This window comes from Drosophila pseudoobscura, chromosome X (genome assembly GCF_009870125.1).
Source record: "Drosophila pseudoobscura strain MV-25-SWS-2005 chromosome X, UCI_Dpse_MV25, whole genome shotgun sequence".
In the NCBI taxonomy this organism is placed as follows: domain Eukaryota; kingdom Metazoa; phylum Arthropoda; class Insecta; order Diptera; family Drosophilidae; genus Drosophila; species Drosophila pseudoobscura.
In genome coordinates this window covers 4,357,920-4,382,618 of record NC_046683.1, presented here as the reverse complement: position 1 = coordinate 4,382,618, position 24,699 = coordinate 4,357,920, and the positions used below count along the sequence as shown (strand labels likewise).

The 24,699-nt window shown below is 45.8% G+C and overlaps 5 protein-coding genes across 9 annotated transcripts; 2 read left to right on the top strand and 3 right to left on the bottom strand.

The window, feature by feature from the left end:
* Window positions 1-490: 490 nt before the first annotated feature.
* Window positions 491-2,980, top strand: Dredd (Caspase-8 Dredd). Of its 2 annotated transcripts, none has more exons than XM_033385332.1 (5): window positions 491-824; window positions 880-1,644; window positions 1,727-2,083; window positions 2,153-2,321; window positions 2,387-2,471. In XM_033385332.1, exons 1-4 carry the CDS (start codon window positions 735-737, stop codon window positions 2,309-2,311), a joined length of 1,371 nt encoding a protein of 456 aa, XP_033241223.1. In that variant the 5' UTR covers window positions 491-734; the 3' UTR covers window positions 2,312-2,321; window positions 2,387-2,471. The 2 variants fall into 2 exon arrangements, with proteins under 2 accessions (XP_033241223.1, XP_001355567.1); XM_001355531.3 differs by having other exon boundaries at window positions 494-824; window positions 2,153-2,307; window positions 2,387-2,980.
* Window positions 2,981-3,046: 66 nt separating this feature from the next.
* On the bottom strand, window positions 3,047-7,063 carry Mybbp1A (MYB binding protein 1a). The gene is made up of 5 exons (XM_002133671.3): window positions 6,876-7,063; window positions 6,494-6,799; window positions 6,046-6,414; window positions 4,678-5,988; window positions 3,047-4,610 (listed from the first exon to the last, which is right to left on the bottom strand). Exons 1-5 carry the CDS (start codon window positions 6,879-6,881, stop codon window positions 3,180-3,182), a joined length of 3,423 nt encoding a protein of 1,140 aa, XP_002133707.2. The 5' UTR covers window positions 6,882-7,063; the 3' UTR covers window positions 3,047-3,179.
* Window positions 7,064-7,814: 751 nt separating this feature from the next.
* On the bottom strand, window positions 7,815-9,891 carry Tsp3A (Tetraspanin 3A). Of its 2 annotated transcripts, XM_033381721.1 has the most exons (5): window positions 9,783-9,891; window positions 9,277-9,481; window positions 8,801-9,213; window positions 8,569-8,739; window positions 7,815-8,496 (listed from the first exon to the last, which is right to left on the bottom strand). In XM_033381721.1, exons 3-5 carry the CDS (start codon window positions 9,177-9,179, stop codon window positions 8,135-8,137), a joined length of 912 nt encoding a protein of 303 aa, XP_033237612.1. In that variant the 5' UTR covers window positions 9,180-9,213; window positions 9,277-9,481; window positions 9,783-9,891; the 3' UTR covers window positions 7,815-8,134. The 2 variants fall into 2 exon arrangements, with proteins under 2 accessions (XP_033237612.1, XP_002133708.2); XM_002133672.3 differs by lacking the exon at window positions 9,783-9,891 and having other exon boundaries at window positions 9,277-9,767.
* Window positions 9,892-10,039: 148 nt separating this feature from the next.
* Window positions 10,040-12,149, top strand: Seipin (lipid droplet biogenesis associated protein seipin). The gene is made up of 3 exons (XM_001355533.4): window positions 10,040-10,916; window positions 10,986-11,473; window positions 11,557-12,149. Exons 1-3 carry the CDS (start codon window positions 10,633-10,635, stop codon window positions 11,889-11,891), a joined length of 1,107 nt encoding a protein of 368 aa, XP_001355569.2. The 5' UTR covers window positions 10,040-10,632; the 3' UTR covers window positions 11,892-12,149.
* A 1,677-nt stretch (window positions 12,150-13,826) lies between these two features.
* On the bottom strand, window positions 13,827-24,210 carry LOC4815696 (synaptic vesicle glycoprotein 2B). 3 transcript variants are annotated; one of them, XM_015185766.2, is made up of 4 exons: window positions 23,995-24,210; window positions 17,448-17,594; window positions 16,626-17,337; window positions 13,827-15,954 (listed from the first exon to the last, which is right to left on the bottom strand). In XM_015185766.2, the coding sequence occupies exons 2-4, from the start codon at window positions 17,470-17,472 to the stop codon at window positions 14,814-14,816; spliced, it is 1,878 nt and encodes a 625-aa protein (XP_015041252.1). In that variant the 5' UTR covers window positions 17,473-17,594; window positions 23,995-24,210; the 3' UTR covers window positions 13,827-14,813. The 3 variants fall into 3 exon arrangements, with proteins under 3 accessions (XP_015041252.1, XP_015041251.1, XP_001355570.1); XM_015185765.2 differs by having other exon boundaries at window positions 17,436-17,594; window positions 23,995-24,209; XM_001355534.3 differs by lacking the exon at window positions 23,995-24,210 and adding an exon at window positions 19,860-20,026 and having other exon boundaries at window positions 17,436-17,594.
* Between the last annotated feature and the right edge of the window lie 489 nt (window positions 24,211-24,699).

Sequence of the window (24,699 nt, the reverse complement as noted above, 5' to 3'; positions counted from 1 at the left end):
TACGAGCAAAACAAGACTTGTCAGCCCGGCTGGCCTGCGATGCACCGCCATCGATACCCTAAATAAAATACCTGCGTTTTACAAATTGCTGGTAATGAACGACAATTGAAATAATCTTTTGTTAAAACCCAAATAGCTGCTTGTTCTTAATGCCTGTAAATGAATATGTTTTTTTTTGTACCCTTAGGGCATCTTACCTTTTTCTCGTTTTTCTTTGTTCGAATTTATTTAAACTTTTTTTTGTTTGCAAGTTTTCGCTTCCGAATTTTTTTTTCTCAATTATTTTCGTTTTTATTTTTTCTATGCAATGCTTGGAATTGCTTACATTAGAATGAAAATGGAGTTGTCATTTAAAGAAAGTTGTATGTAAGGCAAATGCATTTGCAAGGCATCCTTGTGTGTTCGGATGATAATAGATACATATGTACATACATATATGGAGCCGAAATTTTGTTGTTTGTACTACGTACATTCGTAAAGAATTCGATCATATTTTATTTATTTTTAGATTGTTTTCGGCGCGCAAAGGTCCGCACGTTTTAAGAAAGTAATTAAATATTTTCAACGTACATTCGATTCGCGCATTTATATGTCATACATACATACATATCTGCCGATGACTGATCCCGATCAGCTGTTTTCTGTCATGGTGCTATTGCGTGATTGGGTCGATTAACAAAACAGTGTGTTACTTTTCGCTATTTCGTGTTTTCTGTACTTCTCCACCAAACACCATGAGCGGCCACAATATCTTGACGCAATTGGAGAGCATCGATGTCCTCGATCTGCCCTATGTGGAGCGCGATCTGAACTTTGCTCAACTGGTGGGTACCCCAGACACAGACAGCAATCACGTTGTAATCTGTTTGTTTCCTTTAGGTGAGCCTGTCCTTCCTGCTGTATGGGGACGAGCATTCCACTGCCACGTATATTTTGCAAAAGCTCCTGGTGTTGGCCCGCGCCACTGCCTCCGACTGGCCGCACAGCGACATCTTGAGCCAGTATGCCAAATCCAAGCCCCAAACCTGGCGCAAATATCTCGTGGAGGCTCTGTGCATCATCGGGGCGCGGCAGGTGCTGCGCAAACTCGGACTCTGCTGGCAGGAGCTGCGCATGCACTACCTACCCCACGTTGGCAGCATCCGTGTGCATATCCATCCGCTGTTAAAGAGCCTGTACACGATCTGTGAGGAGCTGACGCTGGCTCAGAGGGGTCGAATGGTGCTTGATATCAAGGAGAAGAACAGCGTCGGGGATCCGCTGCGCTTCTATGACGCTGAATATCTGGAGATCTTTTTACTTGACTGGCTGACGCGACGTCTGATACGGCTGGGCGACTTCAATGCCAACGGCAGTGATGTTCAGCTGCTAATCGAATACTTCAAGTTCAACGATCTGCATGCCCAGGCCACGCTGCTCGTCGATACGGTCAACGCTTATGCCACCTCCAGCTGCTCCCCTGCTACACCGAATGTGTTGCTTCCAATGGACGGCAATGGCATTGCCAACGAAAGCTCCAGCCCTACGGCGGCTGCGTCCCGGCCCCGGGCCAAGAATGCACTTCAGCTGAGTCGCGAGAATGCTGGCATTGCGCTGATAATCAACCAGCAGGAGTTTTACCGGGATGCCAACGATGATTACAAGGTGCCAATGAAACCAGAATCTATCGGACGCCACTACTGTCGTCGGCAAAGGTGACTAAAGTGTTTCCATTCTGCTCTTGCAGGTCTACTTGCCGCCAATTGAGTTGCCGCTACGCAATGGCACCGATATGGACAAGCAGCGGCTAACTAATGTCTTCTCCATGCTTGGCTACAAGGTTGAGGCCCACGATAATCTCGACCATCTGTCAATGCTCCATCATATACGGCAGGCCTGTAAGCGGTCCCTGCTGCACGAGTCTCTGGTGGTGTGTATTCTGTCGCACGGCTTTGAGGATGCTGTCTATGGCGCTAATAGCGTTGCTTTGCGCATATCGGATATCGAGAATGTACTCTGTAGCTATGAAAATCTGTACGAAAAACCAAAGCTTGTCGTCATCCAGGCGTGTCAGCAGGAGGACAAGGAAAACAATGCCCTGCCGGTAAAACCAAATGTCAAGCACACACCCATGATTTCCACTAATTCTTCGATTGTTTGTTTTGTCCTTTAGTACAAGATCAATGCCAGCACAAAGTCACCCTGCCAGTACTTGAATATGCTGCGAGCCATGTCCACTGTGCCCGGTTTTCCAGCGCTGCGACACACCCAGACAGGCAGCTGGTTTATTCAAAGTCTGTGCGATGCCATTGTCGAGCATTCGAATAGGTAACTCACGGACGGCAATCCCCAATCCTTATATATCCCTGTACCCTGTACCCTTTACCGTTTTTCTTTTTTTCCAAAGCGATCATATTGCTGACATTCTGACGATTGTCATCAATAATGTGGCAAACAAACGGGGCAACAAAAACGAGACCATGGTACCCTGGACCGGCGGCGCGCTACGACAGCACGTTTACTTTCCGCGCACCAGCGCCACTGACAAGGTGGTTCCAGATAGCCCCGGTCTGTAGGTCCCTCTTCATTCATTTTTTTAAAATGTATTTTTTGTATTTGAACTTATTTTTAAGCTAGGGGCGGCCCAGCGTGCCGCCATAAAATAAGCAAAACGTTGACCATTGCCCGTGACGATAAAAAGATTATGGAGAGTGCGTCCATAAATGAATTTGACATAGAAACGTCCGTCCCTCAGATTTTATGTCCTATAGCAAAGAAATGTTACACACGAATGGGCAGATAATTTTGTTTTTATGTATTAAGATAACCCAGCACAATTTTCGCAGATCAGACCTCTATATGTACATACGTATAAGTTTATATAAACTAACTCCCGTGGGGGATAACTGGATGTCGAGGCAGGTGTGCCCTTTACAGAAGACATTACGACTGGTTATTTGTTTCTTTTCCACCAAATAAAAGCAAACCATATATGTACATACATATGTATATGTATTTATTTCCTATCATTTGTAAATTATTGTTTGATATATTAAAAAAAATGTGGTTTCAGGTACGTTTCGCAACCATTCTTTTTTTTATATTTTTCAAAATACATACTAATATAGTACATGTACAGGAGGGGGGATACGATACAAATATTTTGTATTATTTATTAGATAAAAACTGTAATTCGTTAATTAAGCCGAATGCTTCTGCTTGGCCTTCTTCGGTGAGACAGGAGCACCATCACCGGCTGTTGATTTACGCTTTCCGGTGTTCTCATTTTGAAGGAATTGCTCCAATGATTTGGAGATCTTCGACACACTTTCCTTGGTGTCCCATAGTGCCGGATTTAAAAATTGCTTCAGAGCCCTAAGCTCCTGTACTTTGCCTGCTGGGGCAGATTCCATCAAATCTGTCGCATATTTTTCCAGCCCCTGGATGACAGCTTTTTGGCCGTGTAGCATGGACTTGAAGCGATTCTTTTGCGCATTCAATAGCTTCAGAATTATTTGGCGTTTCATCGGATGTGTGGTCAGATTCAAATGCGAAACTAATAGAGCAACCAATTGGCTGACGCCTGGCCAGGTCGGTTTGAATTGGAAGATGGACTCGAAGCTGGACAGCGACTGTTTGGATTTGCGCCCTGGAAGCCATTCATTCAGTTTTTGTTTCAGGAGCGGCCATGCGACACTGTTTTCAACATCATCCTTGTTGGAGCATTGGGTTATCAAGGCGGCGAAGCATTTGTCGCGCCACATGGTCAGCTGCTGCTGCAACTCATGCGAGTTGGGGGCCCCGCGAATTTGCCTGGCCTCCAATGCCGAATTGGTGGCAGCAAACAGCTCCTCAATGGCATCGATTATCTGGCTACGATCCTGGGCATCTTCAAATATTATTTCCTTGTTGACCAGCTTGGCCAGCAGCTTCTGACTGGCATGTTGGAGCGGTCGCTGATCCTTGTCGTTGATGGTGCGACAAAACACCTGAAAAACGCACTGCAACACATCTAGGATTACATTCATGGTTGGCTTCTTGTTGGCAAACACTTCGACAAGGTCTAGGACGCGTACACGAAAGTGTAGCAAGGTGGTGCTGTGAATACGATCGGATTTTGTTGGACGTTTTTTGCGCTGTGACGCCTGACTGCGCATCTTAAATATAGCCGCTAGGGACTCATCGAGGCGCTTGCCGCTCTCCTCAGCCACATCGTTCCAGTCCACGCTGCTAGCTTCGCTGGCTCCGTCATCGCCGTTCTGCAGCGCCTGGCGTACATCGTCGCGAAGTTTCTCCAAGGCATTATCTTCTAGCGTGGCTGCATCTTCGTCCTCGTCTTCGGAGTTGTCATCATCGTCAGCGCTTGAATCGTCATCATCGTCATTGCTCTCCCCCTCCCCCTCATTTTCATTTTCATTCTCATTCTCATCGCTGCTACTTTCGTTCTCATCTTCGCCCAGAGGGTTCGAATCCATATCCAGGCGCTGGAGTATTTGCGTCAAGTGCACCTGTTCGAGATATGGCAGCATCGATTTGACAATTATGTTGGTGAATTCACGCCAATGGCCAGCCGTCTCCAGCAGCAGCTGCAGCAAGATGTCCGTGACCACTTCCTGCCAGCTAGGGTCCTCCTATTCGAGTAGATTAAATTGTAAAATCCTCGAAGGCATATTCTCTCCCTTATCCCCCAAACCTTACCTCGGATTCCATCTTCTGTTCCTTCATTTTCATATTGCGACAGACCATCAGATCGTTTAGGATGTCTATCTTTAGCTGGCAGCAGGATGTGTACTGTGCCAGACCCACAAACAATATCAGAACTTCAATGATCTGAGCGCTGGCATTGGATTCGTTGTCGTCGCTGTGCTGCAGCTTTTCTAGCACATTCCAGGCCAGCTGCTGGTCAGCATTGGGTGCGTGCCGTTGGGCGTTAGCGTTCTCCGTTTTCGACAAGAACTTCTTCAAAAACTCGACAGTCTTTCGCAAATCTTTGCTGAGCTCTTTGATGTCACCGTGACAGCTGCGTATAAGTAAGCCAATGAATATTGTTTTACAGCGATCGGCAGTCGAATCGCTTAGGATTGAGGCGGCAGGCAGACAGGGCTGCAGGCCAGATGCCACATGGCAAACGCCGGCAGTCAGTATTGTCTTCAGCATTGACCAGCGTTCCTTTTTGTTGGCGTAAAGCTCGGGATGTTGCAAGATGGACTGCATTTGGCTGACGCATTCTAGTTGGTTCCGCGGGCCATTGTCTTGAGGTTCTTCCATGCCGACAGGCGTTGCCAGTAGGGACGCGTATAGGTCGAAAAGTATCTTGAGGCCTCCGTACTTTAACGTGTTCAACAACGTCTCGGTGAACCGTCGCGTTGTGGCAAGCTCATTCAAATTTCCCCTCTTCCTGAGCAAATTGCTCAATATTCTGGCCTTGGTTTCGTCGCCAGTCGCAGGATTTTCAAAGAGCAGAATGACCGCACATTCGAACTCCTGGCATATCTCGCGAAACTGCATTGTCAATGGCTTCTGGTTCTTGGCGCTGGTGGTTTTTGCTGCCAAAAGTTCATCCAATATAAAGTCCATCAAGGGGCTGGCAAATAGATCTATTAATTGCTGCTCATTGGCGTTCTTTTGGCTGATAATTAGGTGCTTGGTCACCTTGAAGATGCATCCCTTTGATGCAACGTTCTGCGACCTATGCTCGTATGCATAATTCTGCCAGGATTCGAGTATCTTAGCATTTTTATCGGCAGTGCCGAGAAACTTGCCGAATCTGGCATAGATTCTGCGATCGTACATCTTCGGGGCGGCGAAATAAATCTTAAATAGTTCTGAATACTCTATCTTCTTGGGCCACAGGATGGCCATCAACTGGTCCTGTGTGAGAATATTGTTGTAGCTGTCGTGAACCGCCAATAGAACATCGCAGGTGTGCAGGTTCAGCTGAGACACGGGCTTGCTAATTTCCTGCTTAAGCACTGGCCAAACGTCTGTCGCGAAACGTTTTTCGGGGACCTGCAAGTGGGATTAGATCAGGAAATTTCTCAACATTTCTCTATGTAGGTGGCTCACCGTTGCAAATGATTCCACAATCACATTGTTGCTCAAGCACATCAGGTACTCGCGCCCCTTCATGTATCCGATCAGCTTCGCGTAGATAGGCGCTAGCTCTCGTTCGGTGGATAATTGTTGGGATAGTTCCAGTACGCTACTTGCGGTGATCACCTGTCCGACTGCTGCCAGTGTCTCCTCCTTCTTTTTCGGCTGGCCGTTCACGGGCAGTTCACGCTCTACAATGTCCAGCAGATCCAGCTCGTTCACGTCGGGCACATTCCTAATGATGAGCCTTATGATGCTGCCCACCTTGGCGACCGTCTCTTTGTTGTCCGCCCCCGTGGCGCGTATCAAGCGTTTTACAACATATGTGGCTGTGGCGTTGCGCTGTCATTTGAAAGATTCCAAAAAACATAAAGCAATTGCCGGTGGAGGAGCGAATAAATAAATACGCTTCGGAACTAACCTTTTCGGACGACTCCTCTTGGAGCAGTGCAACCAGGTCCTGCAACATCTTCGACGTTATGTTTGTGGTATCCTGAAAGTTCTTCAAAATGCTAAACACGCGCTTGTCGATTTTGTTTCCTGGTCCACTTTGCGGTTTGTTCTCAATTCCATTGCTCTGCTCGTCTTCGGTCTTTTTGGCTTCTTTGCCTTTTTTGGAGGCTTTTACGGGTTTCACCTTCAATTCGGAATGCTGCTCATTATCATGATCGCTGCCTTCATCAGATGAGCCTTCACAGTCGGCAGAATCGAGCTTCACCAATTTTCCCTTTTAACAATTGAAGGTATTTCAAATTAGTGAAACCAAACAGGAAAAACGTGCTGTCTCGCGTTGATATACTTACGTTCATTGCGTTCGTTCTTATTTTTTCCAGAATAGTTAAACATACACGAACAAGTTTAAGTTAAGCAATCAACAGGCACAACACACGCTCGTTTCAACTCAATATTTTTGTAATTTCCGAGCACGTTGTGGTATTAGCAATAGAGATGGAACTACTCAAACTAGTCGCATGCCGGGTAACGTTTGCGATAACAGTGGAACGATACAATCGGTAGCTAGCTAAAATCTGTTGATGCTCCAAAATCAAAGAGACTCTATCCGTATTGCTATTGAATATTAAGACAAATAATTTTATTAAACATATTACTGCACGCCACGCTTCCAGACGGGGAATTTCGGTATAATATTTAAAGAGACTAAGCTATCGATACCACAGTGGAAATATCGCTTCGCTGACAGTAGTGCGACCAGACTGCTGCACCGGAAATTCCACTGCTGACAACTTGATGATTTGAAATTAGTTTTGAAATCTGGAATAAAATGTATAACATTCTAGCTTTAAGAGCTTCAACAGACAAAGAGATTTTAATTACATAGCAATTACCTTTAGTTGATAGTTTCATAGCATTCACTATGTTATAAAATATTTATATAAAATATATAAACAATTTTTTATTTACTGATTGTCAGTTAATTCATGCAAGAGAACGATAATAGTGGAAAAGTAAAAAAGAAAGGACCGGGGCAGCAAGCGGCACTAGAAATCCATTTAAAAACAAATTGTTTTCCAATCTTTTTCAGTTTATTTGGTCTGCCTTTAACCATTGACCACTGCCTAATGGAATTTAAAAACAGTTTTTCGCAATTGTTTTTCTTTTGTCTTATATTTTTTTTTTATTGTATATGATTAAAACTACTATTCTATGAATTATAGGCTATATGTGGTAAAATTGTATAAATTGTTATAATATAATATTGTATAAACGGATTGTGTGCTTTGTTGTGGGCTGCCTAAAGCACTGGATACTGTTTTCCACTAAAAGAAATGCAATTGGATCGCTGTTAAATAAATGCTTCTCGTTTTGAAGGATACTTTGGAAAGATGTCGAAAATGTTGTGCTTGCGCACTCGAGTGTATTCTGAGTGTTATTTACGGGATTAAACACATGACGGATCCTAAAATACAATACGTACGTACATCAGAGATTGCGCATAAGCAATACAAAGACAGACCACACATAATATGGCGTTGCTTGGTCCAATTGTCGATGAGTATAGGTTTTGTTCGTATACATATGTACATATATACATTTTCGTGGGCTAAGAATGTGCACCAGATTCATAAATTGGAGACTCGAGACTCGCCCATCGCGACTTCTGCAGCTCGATTTGACCCTCAAGTGTCTTGGCTAGATATATGACAAGGAGCTGGATGAGAGCAATGCCCAGGGCAATACCAGCAATCACATACAGGTTGCGTTCAGCCCAGACGCGCACGGTTTCGATGCATGCGCTGGTCCAGATGAGCTTGCTGGCGGCTACCACAGTGTGCTCCTGCACCCCATAGCCGCACATAATGTTGACTAGACCCGAACTGATGTCGGTGGCATTGATGCAGCAGCTATAGGGGACCCCGCACCTTTCCACGGACGGTGAGGAGCAGTTGAAGTACTCGTTCTTACCTGTGGGTCCGTTGAGTGTTAATGTTTAATTCAATCTATAGTCATATATTGTTGCCATGGGCGTGAACTTACCCCAATCCTGGTAGCCAGCATTACTAAGTCCGCAGCATTTGAACTCTTGCTGGGCAAAGTCTACAAAATTCTGCAGATCGGGATCATCGCGATAAGAGTGTATAATGGTTTCTGTGAACTCCTTCTCCAGGAATGTGTTCATAAGTTGCGGAAAGACGAAGCAAACGATGGCTAAAATTGAGAATTTCATAGTTCAGAGCCGCCAAGGTACATCGAAATCGTCTCGGCTCACCAATGGCCATTTCCATGAGAAAGAAAAGGAGCAGGTACATGGAGTAAAACTTCAGTAGGCAGGTGTTTTCGCGCAACGCTCCGAGGCAGCCAGCAAAGCTTACCACAAATATGACAATTCCCGTGATGATCATCACCAGCGAAATGTTGAGTATCCAATCGTAGATGGTTTCCAGCCTGACTCCGCCATTGGCCTGTTCCCACTTGTCCTTGAATGCGTAGATGCCGATGCCCAGAAGAAGGCCACCGAAAAGCCAGAATATGAAGTTTAGCATGAAGATCATGTACTTCACGCAAGTGCTGACAAATGTGCGCACCTCTATACCTCTGTAGCCACGCTCTCCACCACCAGCTTCATTCTGGTATCTATAGTTACTCATTGATCTGCTTGTAGCTAAAACTGTTGGTTTTCTCCTAAAAAAAAGTTTGATTTTTTTCCAGTACTTCTTTGTCTGCTGCGAGTATTGTTGGACTTACCGTCTTGGCTGTTGCTGCGCCGCCGTGTGCAGATCTTAAAACTCAAGGCGCTTTAACTTATTGCACTGTGTTGCAGTATAGCTCTGGTAATATATGTTCCAAAATCAGTTTCCTTAAGACGTCTGCGTATTGCCCGTTCACTGACATCAAGTTTTCCTGTTTCCTTCAAGTCATTGGCAACCGATCGAGGAGTTCTCAAGACATCCTGCTTAAATTGTCGCAAATTAAAAGTGTCTACCTTGGCAGTAAGAGATTCACCAAATTCCTTTCGGAATTATTGAACGAAAACTATTTTTATCAATCTCTAAACAATCTCTAAACTGAGATAATCCGTAATAATGGTTTCGCTTTCTATCAACAGCAGATCAATGCAAATTAATTGAAGTTCTGACAAAATACTTTTGTCCAGCCAAGATGAGATTACGAATGAGAATAAGAAGCATATTAAGAAAACGCAAAATGCAACCACGAAGATAATTTGCAATATACTTTATGAATTCATTTACTTAGCAGTAAATAAGATAAGAGAGCTGTAACACGAAGCAATTGGTCAAAATTCAACGCTAAGCGTTGCGTAGTTTGTCAAAATACTTATGCCGACGTGTGTATGTATAAAAAAATTCCAGACAATGACAACAATCGCCCGGGGCTGTGTCGTGAGTGCTCGTGTTTCGTGTATCGGTGGCGAATATCGATAGCCCGACAAATTCCGGAGAACATTTAAATTTAAATATATTTTATTTGTTCGACTTGTATTAGTATGAAAAAAGTATATTCAAGCATATATTTACTTGTTTATCCACCTTATATATTGCAGTTATATATGTAATTGGTTGAGGAAAATGATATTTTTCGGCATTCGATGTTCGGTCACGATGAATGATCCGATCCCACAACCGGCTGACTGACTAACTAAATAAACAGTGGATGTTGTTGCTATCCGAAATCTGATCATCTCAACAATAATAATTGAAAGCGCCGGCAACGAATGCCAGAAATCCAAAAGCTCAAATCTGCTGCCTGTTGCGCTGTTGTCGCTGCCGTTGACCTTTGAGCTGGTACAACGTCTAGCGCTTGCTATCGACGGCGGGCGGACTCTTTCAGAGCACATGAATCAGCTCTGGGCCATAGGGGCAAGCGTGCGTGCGAGCGAGAGGGCCGGGCAAATCTAGCAATAGCCCAAAACCGAAAGCCGGTCGGTCCACTATCAAGTCGATAAGCAATCGGTTGATACGTACAGAATACTTATTGCACGGCAATAACAATAACCGTATTTAGTTGCTGTCAACTTGGCGACGCCTCAGTTTGTGTGGTGCATTCGCTGCTCGATTCGCTTCGGTCAAGGCCAACAACATCATGAACTTCCTGCTGCGCTTCATCGTGTTCTGCTTCGATCCGCTGGGCCTGGGGCGACGCTTTTTGGTCCGTCCAGCTCTAAATGTGGGGTGGAATGTGTACGATCGGGTGCGCAGCAAAGCGGACGAGAAGGTCGGAACTGTGCGGGAGCTGGTGCTGCGCCTGGGACTGATCGCCTTTGCCGTCGTCCTGATCATCTGGCTGGCAGTGTTCATGTACGCGGCCTTCTACTATATCTACATGCCGGCCATTTCGCACACGCGTCCCGTTCACATGCAGTTCAAGTGAGTACAGAGAAATCCCGACGGGACGTTCCCGATTCTATTCTATAACGATTATCTGACCAAATGTAGAACGTGCCTGGAGACAAGTACGCCTTGCACCTTTCCCCACGCCCACGTCTCGCTGACCAAGAAGCAACAGCTGCTGATGGTGGGCCAGGCGTACAAGGTTATCGTGAACATTGATATGCCAGAGTCGCCGCAGAATCTTGAGCTGGGCATGTTCATGGTGTGCGCTGAAATGCGCGACTATGACTCTATGCTGCGCGGCCACTCCTGCCGCTCGGCAATGATGCGCTATCGATCACCGCTCATCCGTATGATATCCACGTGGGCCCTCAGTCCCCTGTATGTGCTCGGCTGGAAGGAGGAGTTCCAGCAGGTGCCCGTCGAGATATTCTCACGCTATCTGGAGGAGCGACAGCACCCCATCACCGATGTCTACGTGGAGATACAGTCGCAGAAGATCCAGTTCTATACGGTCACCCTTCACATAGTGGCTGATTTTACCGGCCTGCGTTATATAATGTTTAATTGGCCCGTCCTTTCGGCCATAGTGGGTATGTTTAAATTGAGTTGGCACGCTGGGAGGCGACTATCATCTAATTCTATTTTGTTCTGTTTGCGCCTGATCCATTTCCAGCCATTAGCACCAATCTATTCTTTATATTGGTCGTTTTTCTGCTCAGCTGGTACCACTGGTCCGACGCCAGCTGGCTGCACAGTCTACAAATCAAGTACGCACGGCTCACGAACACGCTGCAGTCCGGTGCAGGCAGTGTGATCCTCTCCAGCACGAGCATGAGTAGCCTGCGCGACGACGATCTTCTCTCGCTGGACGAGAAGTCTGACATAGCCGATGTTGGTGGTGGCGATGCCGATGATCTGATGGTGGAAAAGTCCCTGGACAAGCACAGCCATGGCCGGGACGCCAAGGATGCACTGCGTCAGCGCAAAACGAAACGGACCGACCAATGACGTCGCCCTCGTAACGTGACCAATGATGACTATCGAAAGCAGTAGCAGTAGCAGTAGCAGAACCGCGAACGCGACGCTTGAGCCAAAGACTAATAGATTTAGGATTAACTTAGTACTCCTACGATGCTGCAGGGCAGCCACATTTGCATTCTATCTGAAGTATTCTTGCGGTCGTATAATGCCTAACTCTAATTGTAATCATCACAGCCCAGTCAATCACTATGAATACATTTCAGTTCAAGTTGAAATATTGCAATATTCATTCTCTGTAGTTCTTCTTGCGGGCTCTCAGTGCGGCTGTCTCGCAATTATGTGCCCCCCAAGCGTCCATATATCTCCATTCCGTTCGGAATTGGCTCTATCCCCACCAAGTACCATAATACTTAAGATATTTGGCTCTAGTTATGATATGTTATATGTATGTTGGGTCATTATTTACTGATTGATGGGATCTATCCCATCTGCGCAAGCCTCAAGATGTTGTATGCGAATGCAAGGACAAAGTCACGCTAACATGTGTCATGATTGTCCTGCGGGGGCGGTAAGTCCAGGTAAAATGATCAAAATTAAGTGGAATGCACATTGAACAACAGAAAACGTTGTGGCTATGCTTTGGGCCCGACGGAGCTTTCGAGCGGAAACTGGAAGTATCCTTCTCTGGCGACTCCTCTGCTCCGGCCTCGCCTTCATTACCTTGGGAACTCTGCTTTAGTTTAAGGATTTCCCCTGGATCGCTTCCATGTTTTGTAAGGAAGTTCTCAGGCCGAGGTACAGCTTCTCAGACTGTCCCGGGCCCGGTCCTTCGTCACAGTAAAATTTGTGTGGCGGGGGGAAAGAGGTTCGGGCCAGGGGTCGGAAAAGAGTGGGGGAGGGAGCCCAGCTTAGCAGATGCCGCATGATACACGACTCACATCTGCGTCACTGGGTCCCCAGGACCCATGTCCAATTTGTGTGCCAGTTCCTTGGGCTCTGCAAGGGTACCCGATGTCATGAAAAGAAATCCTCCTTGATCATCCAATGATTCCACATGAGATATATTACTATATACCGTATTTACGACATCATATCTGTACCAATTCGTGTGTGATGGCAGTGCTACGAGTCCTACGTCCTCCTATCTGAATGAGACCAAAGCTATCCGATACCGGATTATAGCACTGGGGAGGTTACTAGCAATCTACAATGTATGGATGAGCATTGAAAACTGTAGTTGGATTAATTGTTAAAATCATGTTATACTTTTATTATAAGCGGCAGACGTGACTCGACATTAAGATTTTAATATATGCAATGGAATTTCAGAATTAAATCGCATAAGTACTTATTTCAAAAGCAGTGCTTTCATAGAATACTCACATCCACATCCCAACGAATTTGTCCACACAATCTACAGGACATTAAAGGATTTGGAAAGTAAAAGAAAACATAAGGTATTTATATGTCTCACCATAAATAAATTTCAAGATTTTTTGTACATCCCTATAAATAATTGTGTGTGCTCAGAATATACTTATCTCTCTATCATATTTGTTCTACTAGATATTATTTTCTATTATATTTAAGAATGGAAGAATACAGACATGCTTACAGAGCAGAGATCTGATCTGTTTGTATGGCTAAATTGGAGATGAAGCCTAGCATTCTCGTGTTGAATCTGTGAGTCTGCGAATCTGGCCGTGTATTTATTTAATTAACACTAATTCCGGCCTGCTGGCCCGCTGGCCAGCTCCAGCTCCACGTCCTCGTCAATATTTGCCCCAGCCCGTTGGAGATTCATTGAGCAAATAAATATTGGGCAAGTCGCGTGTTCCCATCCGCAGATGCGCGATTCGTGCTGATCTCTATCCCGGCTATGTGGGTGGAACGTGTCAGTCGCTGAGAAGCCTTTTGGATCTGTATGTGGAATTTTGACCCCGATTCAAATACACAGCAATCTTGTGGTTTGTTCTTTTTTTTTATTTGGTTTTTTCTTGTACATAGTATGTATGTATGTATGTATATGTAGCGTAACTTGTAATGACATAACTAAATTTTACAAATATTCCTTCACTTCCTGTGCTTTGTCCCATATGACGACGAGAAAAAAAAACAAAAAAAAATGTATATATATACATACATATGGTACATATACATATGTATACTATATGTTATATAAAATGGTTATATAAAGATAAGGTTATATACGTATGTGTGTTCTATATAATATGTATTATTAAATAGCAATAATAACAAACAATAATTGACAGCAGAGGGAGTTTCGGTTGGGTTTCTTTTTGGATTTTGGCCACCTTTGGTGTCGTCTCACCATCTGCTGTTGCTTCAGCCGGCGCCGGCGCTTGCCAAATATGTATATGTATATATGTATGTTACTTACTACCACTAATACACAAAATACATATCGTACATACAATATCGTACATAAATCGATCGCAATCGATCCTAGCTGCTATATCTTCTCGCTGGCTTAGGGGCTTCTTTGTTAGTTTGTTTTGTTTTTTGTTGCTGCTTGTTATTCCGATTTAAATTCCGATAGACATTTGTAAAAGGCGTTAAAATTAGACCACACACAAGAAATATCGCTATCGTTATCGCTATCGTATAATAATTACTGATGATACAAATAGTCGTGTTCTATAGCACACACCATATATACACAGATACAACCATCGCCTTCTTTCCCGTTAGGGGAATGGGGCGAAGGTCAAGGGGCAAAGGGCTAAGGGGAGGAAAATGGAAATTGTGGGTCGTAGGGTGTGGGGTGTGGGGCGTTCCTGTTCGTATTTCTGCAGCTGATCTCTGCTGATCGGTTGCTATATATATGTATGTATATTTTTCTCTTTTTTGGCGATTTGGTGGCGATTATTTGGTGGCGATTTGTAGCACCAGGACAGGAGACAGACAGGACACTACTGACTGATGTTCTTAGTTGAGCTCCTTCCGCGTCGTATTGGGCAACAGGAGGCACATGAGACCGCCGCCGATGAGCAGGCCCGAGACAATGAACGTCGGCGAGGGACAGTAGTTGTCCAGCAGCTGGGCAATGACAATGTTGCCAATGATGCCGCCGAGACGGGCCGCCACCATGGAGATGGCCACGCCGGTGGCCCGCAGCTTGGTGGGGAATACTTCGGTGATGAGACAGTCGAGGGCGGCATTGGCTGCCGAGATGGCCCCGCTGAAGATCGCCGACACGATGAGATTCTGCAGAGAGCTGCGCACAAAGTACATGAGGGCCGAGCAAATGCCGGCAGTCATGGTGCCGGCAATCAGGAAGAACTTCCGCCCCAGCATGTCCATGCCGAGGATGGCCAGCAGGTTGGCGGGCAGCGCAGAGGCGAGCGAGATGAGCGACTCCATGAACACCGACTGGGGTATGTCCGACGAGCAGGTGCCGTTGTTGGCACTCTCGCGGGCAATGCCCACCACATACTCGGTGACCGTACAGACGCCGGCCGACGAGTCGGGGAAGGCCTTCTCGTACTCCTCGAAGCGATTGAACAGCTCTGGGAACCACATCAACAGTCCGTAGTAGCCAATGTGGAATGTAAAGTTAATGGTGATCGAGACTATGGTGAATCTGAGGATCGGCGACTTGAAGAGGGCACGACTGTGGTCCACCATGCCGCTGACCATGCGCGAGTACTTGTTCTTGCTGTTGGCCGAGCTCTCGAGCAGCTTTTCGTCCACCTCCAGATCGTAGACCATGTACTCGTCCGGCCGCTTGCGGGTGTTCGTCACAAAGATGCCGCGGAAGATGGCCAGGGCGCGATCCTTCTTGCCGCGCGTCAGCAGAAATTTGGGCGACTCGGGCAGGTAGAAGAGCAGGAAGCCGACCAGGAAGGATGGCAGCGAGCAGACCAGCAGGAAGATGCGCCACGAGTTGTATGTGAAATATGGGGTCTTGAAGCCAATGTCCGTGGGTATGATCAGCCAGGCCAGGCCGGCCACAAACAGGTTACCAAAGGTCCAGAAGGCAGCCATGAAGCTCAGCATGGAGCCTCGTTTCGCTTTCGGTTGGAATTCGGCAAAGTACGACCAGATGACAGGACCACTGCCTCCGAGCCTGAAACGAAAGACAACACCAATTCCATTCACAAATGATCACAGTTCAAAAGAGTCTCGAGTCTCGAATCTTCTCTTGCAGCAGCCCAGGTCCATGTTCAGGTTCAGGTCCTTTATACCCCACTATGACCAATGTCTATGGAATGGCCTGGCCTGGACTGGCCGAACATTGCGAAATATTTCTGGGAGTGCGCTCAAGTAATTAGCAGACGATTGGGAAAAATAATGATCAATATGAGCGTGGATGATGATGGATGACTAATTTACGAAGTAAATCATAGCCAGGGGGCCAAGGCCTGCCCAAGGGGGTCGCACCGAGATTTTCCAATTTCGTTTGCGTCTGTGGTGTTTTTTTTTCTGTTTCTGTTTGGTTGTGGCAGCAATGGTTTCGGACGCGGACGCGGACTCGGACTCGGACTCGGATTCGAGCCTTTAATTAGCATAAACAGTCACGATATTGTGGCTCAAATATTTTGTTGTTATTTATAACAAAGTTAATTGAATTAACACCCTGCCCCGGGGTTCGGGCCCGTGTGTCACTCGAACAACACTGATCGATAATGGATGATGGGAGATGGTAGATGGTAGAGAATAGGCTGGGCGGGGAGGGTTACATGCTGGGAGAGATTCGGTCTTCGGGTGTTCGGCTGATCGGGTGATCGAGATACTTACGCTGCGCCATTGAGAAATCGAAACAGCATGAAAAACGAGTAAGTTTGCGAAAACGACGACGCGACAATGCAAAAGGCATTCATGAACGAGATGACAATCAGCACCTTCTTGCGGCCAAAGCTGTCGGCGATGCTGCCCCAGAAATAGGCGCCCACCATCATGCCAATAAAGATGATCGAATTGAGCCAACCCTTGGTCTCCGTATTGAGATCCAGGTCGCACTCGGCCGACGGCAGGATGAACGACATCGAGATGACGTCCATTTCCTCCGATGTACTGACCAGGCCGCAAATGGCCAGCAGTATATAGTGGAACTTGCCATAGCCGCACAGCTCGATGGCCCGCTCGAAGTTGGCGACTATCGGACTCGTTGGCTCCGGGAGCGGTGCCCCCTTCTTGCCCTTCCGCCCCTTGTCCTTGCCATTGCCATTGCCATTGTGTTCGGTGGTGCTGCTGTCGCCGGCAGCGCCGCCCACCGCACGCTCTACGTCCTGCTTGCCATTGGTGTTGGTCGTGTCCGGCTCGTAGCCGCGATTGTCTGCCGCAAACTGATACTCCGGCTGCTTGGCGCCTGTGCCCAGGGAATATGGCTGGATGATCGCTCGGTTGTCGATGTGCGGATTGGCGTTGGCGTTGCCAGTCGAATGGTTTGATGGATTGCTTGCTGCGCTCTGATTGTAGTTCGGCTGTAGTCCAGCTTCTACATTATAGGCTGTGGATGACATAAGATAGGACAGGGGTTGTTCCCGTAGATTAGAATCAGTGATCCAATGGCTGGCTCCTGGCTGTGCTTCAGCAAGGGATACTTACATTCGCTTTTACCTTTTGCAGAATCACCTTCTACCATTCTATAGTTCAAGTTTTTGTTGGCTTTTTGTGCGCGTAGCAAAAAGGAAATTAAATTGATCGATTTGTGTGCTGCCAAGGGCTGCTTAGAAAAGTACAGTTGTGTGTGCCTTGCTTAGCGATCTGCAATTACAGAGAGATGGAAAGAGTGAGAAAGATATTACATTGGGTGAAATCTTTGTTACATCTTTAACCCCGTGTCGAATTGGGGCTCCCTTCGGTATCGCTCAATTGGGGACGCAAGGCGACCATTGAGGAGTAATTGAATAAACGATCTGCTCCCACAGATACTATGTATGTATATGTATGTATATTTATGTATGCATGTGCCCCCCAACAATCGAGATCTAATTGGCGAGACAAACAGCGCCGTAATTGATTAATAAAAAATTATACCCAAAATAGTCGAGAAATGCGAGAACTAGCCGAAACGCTGAAGGCGTGAAAATAATAATAATAAAAAAATCCCCCACCAGCGCAGCGCAGCGCATTGGCATCGGCATCGGAACATCGCGACACTTTTATTAATAAATAATTGGGGAAATAAAACGAATTTGTTGAAACCTGTCATGGCACCCAGCTGTTGCCTCTCACGCCTGTCCACCGTTATGTTACCGCTGTTATCGGTCTGTTAGGATAATGTAAGAGAACAGGCAAACGAACTGTAAGCGACGAGCAAATGTAATGGCCCGTTGACTGCCTTTTGGGATCAAACACGTTCGGGGCACACGCACGAGCACAAATACATATGTAAATACAGTGTAAAGCGTTTACAGCAAGCACACAATAATTCAATTTGGTTAATGGCAATGGTAATGGCCTGCTGCCCGGTCACGTGCTGCAAAACCAGCCAAACAGCTGTTAATTAACATAGCTACGGATCTGGCTCTGGCTCTGGCTCTGACACCTGCATTTCTTTCGGCTCCATTTCATATTGTGTTTTCAATTTGTGATTTATGGGCGCAATCTTTCACTTTATTCATTAGGCGAAAAGGAACAACAAATCTACGATGACCTTATCGCGCATCGATTGAACCTGGTGGGAAGCCAGAGGACAGGCGGTGCACGAATGTGCAATGAAGGAGAACAGGAACCGAAACGGTAACGGCAGCGTAACGCCATCCGTTAATGTTACAGTATCGAGATGACAGCCCGGCAGAGGCAGAGGCAGCGGCAGTGGCGCGAGCAGAGGTACTGGCAGAGAGAGTCTCGTAGCATTTAGCTCTGTGGGTGGACTGCAGCGATGCGTTTCGTTTCGTTTCCACATCATTTCTTATTTTGTATATACATAAGTATGTATAAGAATCTATACGCTTTATGCTACTATACGAGAACTTCGAGATGGTCCCCGACCTCGATGCGTACTACTCTACGCTTCCGGAAATCATGGAATGGCAGCCCTTCACCTGGCCTTCGTGCCAGGTACAAGTACAGCCCCATTTCCATTACCATTTCGAATTTCCCTTTCCATCAGAGACAGGGAGAGAGATCCAGAGAGATGATGAAATCCAATCCCAAGTGGATATCTACGAGGCACTCGCATATACTACGTACACCACGGGCAAGAATCGTATTCGGTTCCAGTTTGCACTACGACTACGACTACGACTGCGACTACGACTATGAGTATTATTTATTACGATTGTCTTTTTCGCAGCCGCATAACTGGAAAAACTGCGTGTGAATGAAATACCTCGGACTTGGACGGGGTCCCAGACTCCGAGACTCCCAGACAGACTTCAATGTCAGTCGATGCATATACATACGAGTGCATGTGCCATATGGGAGGGAGACTCAAGAGGGGATTCAGAGATTGTGCCTCTCGGATCGTTTATGGTGCAGCATTTGCTTTGTTTTTGCGCTTTTGCATATCTCAAATTAATTAGCACATAAAAGTGAGACATTGCGCCTTTAGGTTGCATGGTCATAGCGCATTTGATATACTTGGTACATTGCCTGTGCATGGGAATCCCAGCCAGAGATGTGCCCTGGGCCGAAAAAATTGGGTTGAAAATCTCTAGATTGAAAATCTGATCAACCAAACTAATTTTAAGCTAATTTCGTTTCACAAAATATGCCAGAACTTGGCAAATGACGCACTGAAACGATCTCCCAAAGATGCTAAATGTGTATAAGATCTCTGAAACCTGTATAAATTGATATACACTTGGTAAATCTTTCTGAATGAACAATTAAATGAAACACTTTTGCGGGAATTCTCAAATATTTCCATCAACATTCGTCTAGAGTTCTCTACTCTGTTCTCTATTGGGCTCTCTTGGGTGCCATCGAATGAACTCTACAATATTTAGCATTCGGTTAGCTAATTGTTTCGTTTGCTAATTTCCTTGACTCGAACGACCGATAATGATTTTCGGATTCGTTTACCTGTTGTATGGCAGATGGGGATGGGGAATTCGTTCGTTTTCGGCTTGGAGATCGCTTCGAGATCGCTGGATTTGTTGCACTTGTTTCGGGTTTTCGGTGTTTCGGGGGGGGACGGGGGGCCTTATTGTTAAACAATGAAATATTGTATTTTTTGACAAAAAGGGAATATGGGAAAGCTGCTTTTCGCACTTGCTTTTGGCTTTATTTATTTATTTTCTGGTTTTCTGGTTTTGGTTTTGGTTTTGTTTTTGTTTTGTTCCGTTTTGTTGCGTTTTGTTTTGTTTAGATTGGATGGAAAGTATACTAAAATTGTAGTTAAGGCGATTTGTTTTGGGTGTCAGCTGAGCGACTGTTTCTGCTTGTTGTGGATTTTGGCGTTTGTGGTGCGAGAAGTTCTCAGGTTGGCCTGACAATTGTCACTAGCTGGCGAAAACATTAAAAACTTTAACTGTCAGACGGTGCGGAAATACCGAGCTGCATTGGGAGCAGCCGTTTCGAACGTCAGCGTAAGCGAAAACTCAAACTTAAACAGTAACAAAAAACCGAAATTTCTTTGGATTAGATTGGATTGGTTTTGATGGGTACGAGTATTACTGTTGGCGTTTTACTGGCGGAGAGCGTAAGCCGGGGCGGTATTTTATTAGCGGTCTTTAGCGGCTGTCTAGCGGGTCTCTCGATGAGCGTTTGTTCGCGCCAAATGGTGGAAAGTATCTGAGAAGCGTTACGCGCGCGCTTAAATACACCAAAAAGGCGTCCCAAGCCAGAGACAGAGGCAGAGCCAGAGCCAGAGTCGGCCCGATCGTGGCGGAACGAACTGGGACTGGAACACGCCCTGAGGCTTATCAGACGCTCAGAGCGACGATACATATACTACCTACCCCCAAGGCACCCCCCCTTTCACATCGCTACCATTTCAGTGTTCCCTGTGTTCCACTGTTCCGATCGGACTAATTGATATTCGAAATTTAGGCGCGAAACCCAGTTGGGTGAGAGACGAAGAGGAAGTGGGGATTTCCCGTTTTCCAAGAATAATGCGAAACTTCAAATGGACTATTAATAATCGATCATTGAAAGCAAAGCCTAACCACAGGCTAACACTATTACTAGTGTCAGTGCACTGCGGAGATCCTTTCGATGAGAGCACTCAACCTCATGATCCCTTGGAACGAAAGACTGTTCATGATCTGTCCGAGTCAAGTTCATCACTTACGATGATTAACGATCGGTTAACGATGGCTGGATGGAGAGATGGCGGGTGACAAACCCAATGAGAATCCGCAAACCCTTTTGTGAGGGCAGAACAATTAACGGCAGCAGGCAGCGGCTTAAGCGATCAAAAGTATAATAATAATACTTGATACTTATAAACGGCATTATTATTATCGTTGTTGTTGGTATATATTGCTGATATTGTTACATATATTGTATATATACATATGTATATATAGTTGTTGTCATTGCGATTACTGATACATTGGATTCGATGCGAGCGAGCAATGATCGTATAAGCTGGCCATGTGACTGAGTCAGCAGAGATACAGATACAGATACAGACACATGTACGGTGTCGGAGACAGGGAGGAAGTCTCTCGAAAAATACAAAATAAATATGAAGAAAGATTTCACAGAAAATGATCTATAAGCCGGAGTGAGTTATATGGTAATTACAAGCCTAAACCCCTTAATTTTTGGTTTTTTTTTCGCTGGTCAAGTGCATACATATATCATTAGGCTAGGACGTAGATCATTCCTGTGGTCTTAAAGTCAATCGGGGGGCTAATTGCCTAATTGGCAACACGGGACCTGGAGCCTTAGACTCTTTGGCCAAAAAGGTTTACACGTCTGTCGGCATCATGATATGGAGGCAGCAAAGCAAAGTGAAATTCGAGATCTACACTTTTTTACGTACAGTTCTTAGACACAATGCAAGACGTGACTGTCTCCGTTTCTAGCAGAGAGAGGTAGAGAGGTAGAGAGGGGGAGATTAAATGAAAGCGTGGACCCAACGAGGGCTTGCATAATAGTTGATTAATCCCCCCCACCCATTGCGCTTTCGTTTATGGAGCGTAACTTGACGCTAATTTCTTGTTGCCTCATTTGGGAAATTATCGCACCTCCGACCCATAGCCATACCCATACCGATACCCATGGGGAACGTGTTCTTTGTTCATTTCACATTTTTCATTGTCGCGTCGCTTTATTTTCGCCACAGCAAACTGTACTTTTTCCCCATGTGTCCACACACACGCCTGTCTGCCCACAATTAATTTAATTAGACATTTGTGAAATGCTTAGAAATTTTCATCCTCTCCACCCACCTACACCTTCACCTCCACCCCCACCTCCACCCACAGCAAACTGTCAGACTGACAAAAACAAATAAATTTGAAATTGATAAACTCAAACTGGATAATTATGCTCTTTGACGGACAGCCTAATTCCTCAGAATACTAAACATGCATCCCGTATAAACTTTGAATGGAATTTGAGCTCAGCGGGAAAGCGTTGAACTTTGAAAATTTTGAGAACCTTGTACAGTACCAGTTCCAGGGCCCAAAGGTTCCGAGGTTCCAAGGGTTGAGGTTTAAAACCATAGACTACAATTTTGCTATTGTGTGTACGTCCCCTCTGGAATACCTGGAATTGCAACAGAAAACCACTATCCACGGACTGAACTTTCACTAAATTCATTAAAAAGGAATCCAGATATGGAACGAACCGAATCGCAGAGAAACGGAACGGAACGATCGAGGATGGGTGGTTGTCTTGGCTCTTGGGGATCGATACCGATCGTGGGGTTTCTGCATTCGCTTCATTCGAGTTCAATTTGGGGCGTACATACTCGTATATTTTAATCTATAAACAATAACAATCCCGACACATACATATACATACGTGTTTATGGCATATTGAATCGAACATATATTTTTTGTATATATGCTCGTTCAGTGTTCAGTTATTGCTGAATGTTAATAAAACTGCGTGCGGCCCAAACTTGTTTGAATTGGTTTTCATTCTTCACTCTTTCATGAGATCTTTCTTCATCTTCATCTTCAATTGGTAGCCGTCGCCTACTCGGACACCCCCCGTTTTGATCGCTGCACAAACATTTCAATTAATTGTCCAATTCCCAATTGAAAACAATATGTGCGAACCGAAAACAAAAGTCTCAGAGAGCAGACAGCCAGAGAACCAGAGAAGACGAAAGCATCAAGAGCTCGGCGGAATTCCGAGTTCCGTATTACGATCGAGAGTTGGGACATCTATGTGCGGGGTAGCACAGCCGAAGAAGCAAAACAAAACATGACTAATACTCCATACTATATGGACCTGGGATCTGGGATTCTCTCAGCAACAGCGAGAGCAACCTCCTCAAGCTATTCTCGATCAGTGTGATTCAATACGATTCAGCCTATCGCTGGAGATCTGGTGAAATTGAATGACTTAATATTAGACTATTCGGAAATTTAGAATGATCAGTGGACAGAAACTCTAATGATAGGATGGGGATCACTTCTTGGATAAAATGGATCACTTGGAGATGGAAGTCACCTTAGACTTCTTCTGAAAAATCCCTTTTATCCCATGGTTCAAGCGGGTAGAATAAAGGGTAGGCTCTTCGGCGGAGGCCCATCCGGCGGGGATGGAGATCGTTTTGGAGGACAGGTGCTGTTTGCTGTCGCGTTTTACCCGTTCAATATTGTACGAGCAATTTGAATGCTGTTATTGTCGATTCGCTTTTCTTTTGTGTTTCGCGGGCGGGCGACAATTTAGTTTGCATAATTAATTTATGCACTTTTTTAAATTTTATTTAAAGCCCTTACTCTGTATTTCAAGCGGGGGAAAAGAAGCCATCGGATCGGATCGGATCGCATCGAATCAGATCGGAACGGAACGGATCGTATCGGAATAAAAATGTGGAATAATGCCCCTCTGGGAAACCAGAAAATAAGATCGTTTCGTTTTGCATCTTAATCTTATTTACGAGTACGAGTACCAGGAAGACGCGAAGCCAATTGAATCTCAATGAAATTCAAAGATGATTCACGATCCACAACCCCGCATCACATTTATCCTCTTTGGGCAGGCTATGCATTCGGATGGGTATAGGACTAAAAGGGACTGGGATACGCACCTACTACTGCTGTCCTCGTCGTCGTCGTCGTCGTCGATTTCGCAAACTTAAACGTTTTTCTGCCCTCCGGACCTGGATGAAAGTGATGCACGTGAACGGCACTCAGCGGTTAACGGATTGGGAATACGGATGCGGATACGAATACGGATACGGATACGGATGGTGTTCACTGGTTGGAGGAGCTCCACGCGGCTCCAAGAGCGAATGGACAATGCGTTCCAAGTGGCGTCGGGGCGGCTCTTTTATAATCGGCAGCGGCACGCCACAGTCCCTGTCCGTCCGCCGGTTACGAGTGTCCGCCGAGTCCATTAGTTTGTTCACTGTCTCTTTGTTTGGATGCTGCTGGCGCTCTCTCCCCTATCTCTCTCTCTCTCATTCGATCTTTGAGTGTGCCTCTCGCCCGATCCCCAACCCCATCCCCATCCCATCCCCGATGCTCATCGGATCGGTGTGTCCGCCACTCTCGGTGGCGCTCGGTTCTTGTGTTGTGTGCTCTGGTTCTTGCTCTTGACGTTATCGCCAATGGATCGCGCAAAGCAACACCAGCAGCACCACCACCAGAAGTCGAGGGCGGAGGCGGAGGTGGAGGCGGAGGAAAAGGCAGAAAGCTATGGAAAAATGGAAAATCTGAGGCAAATGGGAAGAAAGAAGCAGTACGTATACCAGTAGCCGAGGCATCGTTGTGGTCGCACTTCGATGCTTATC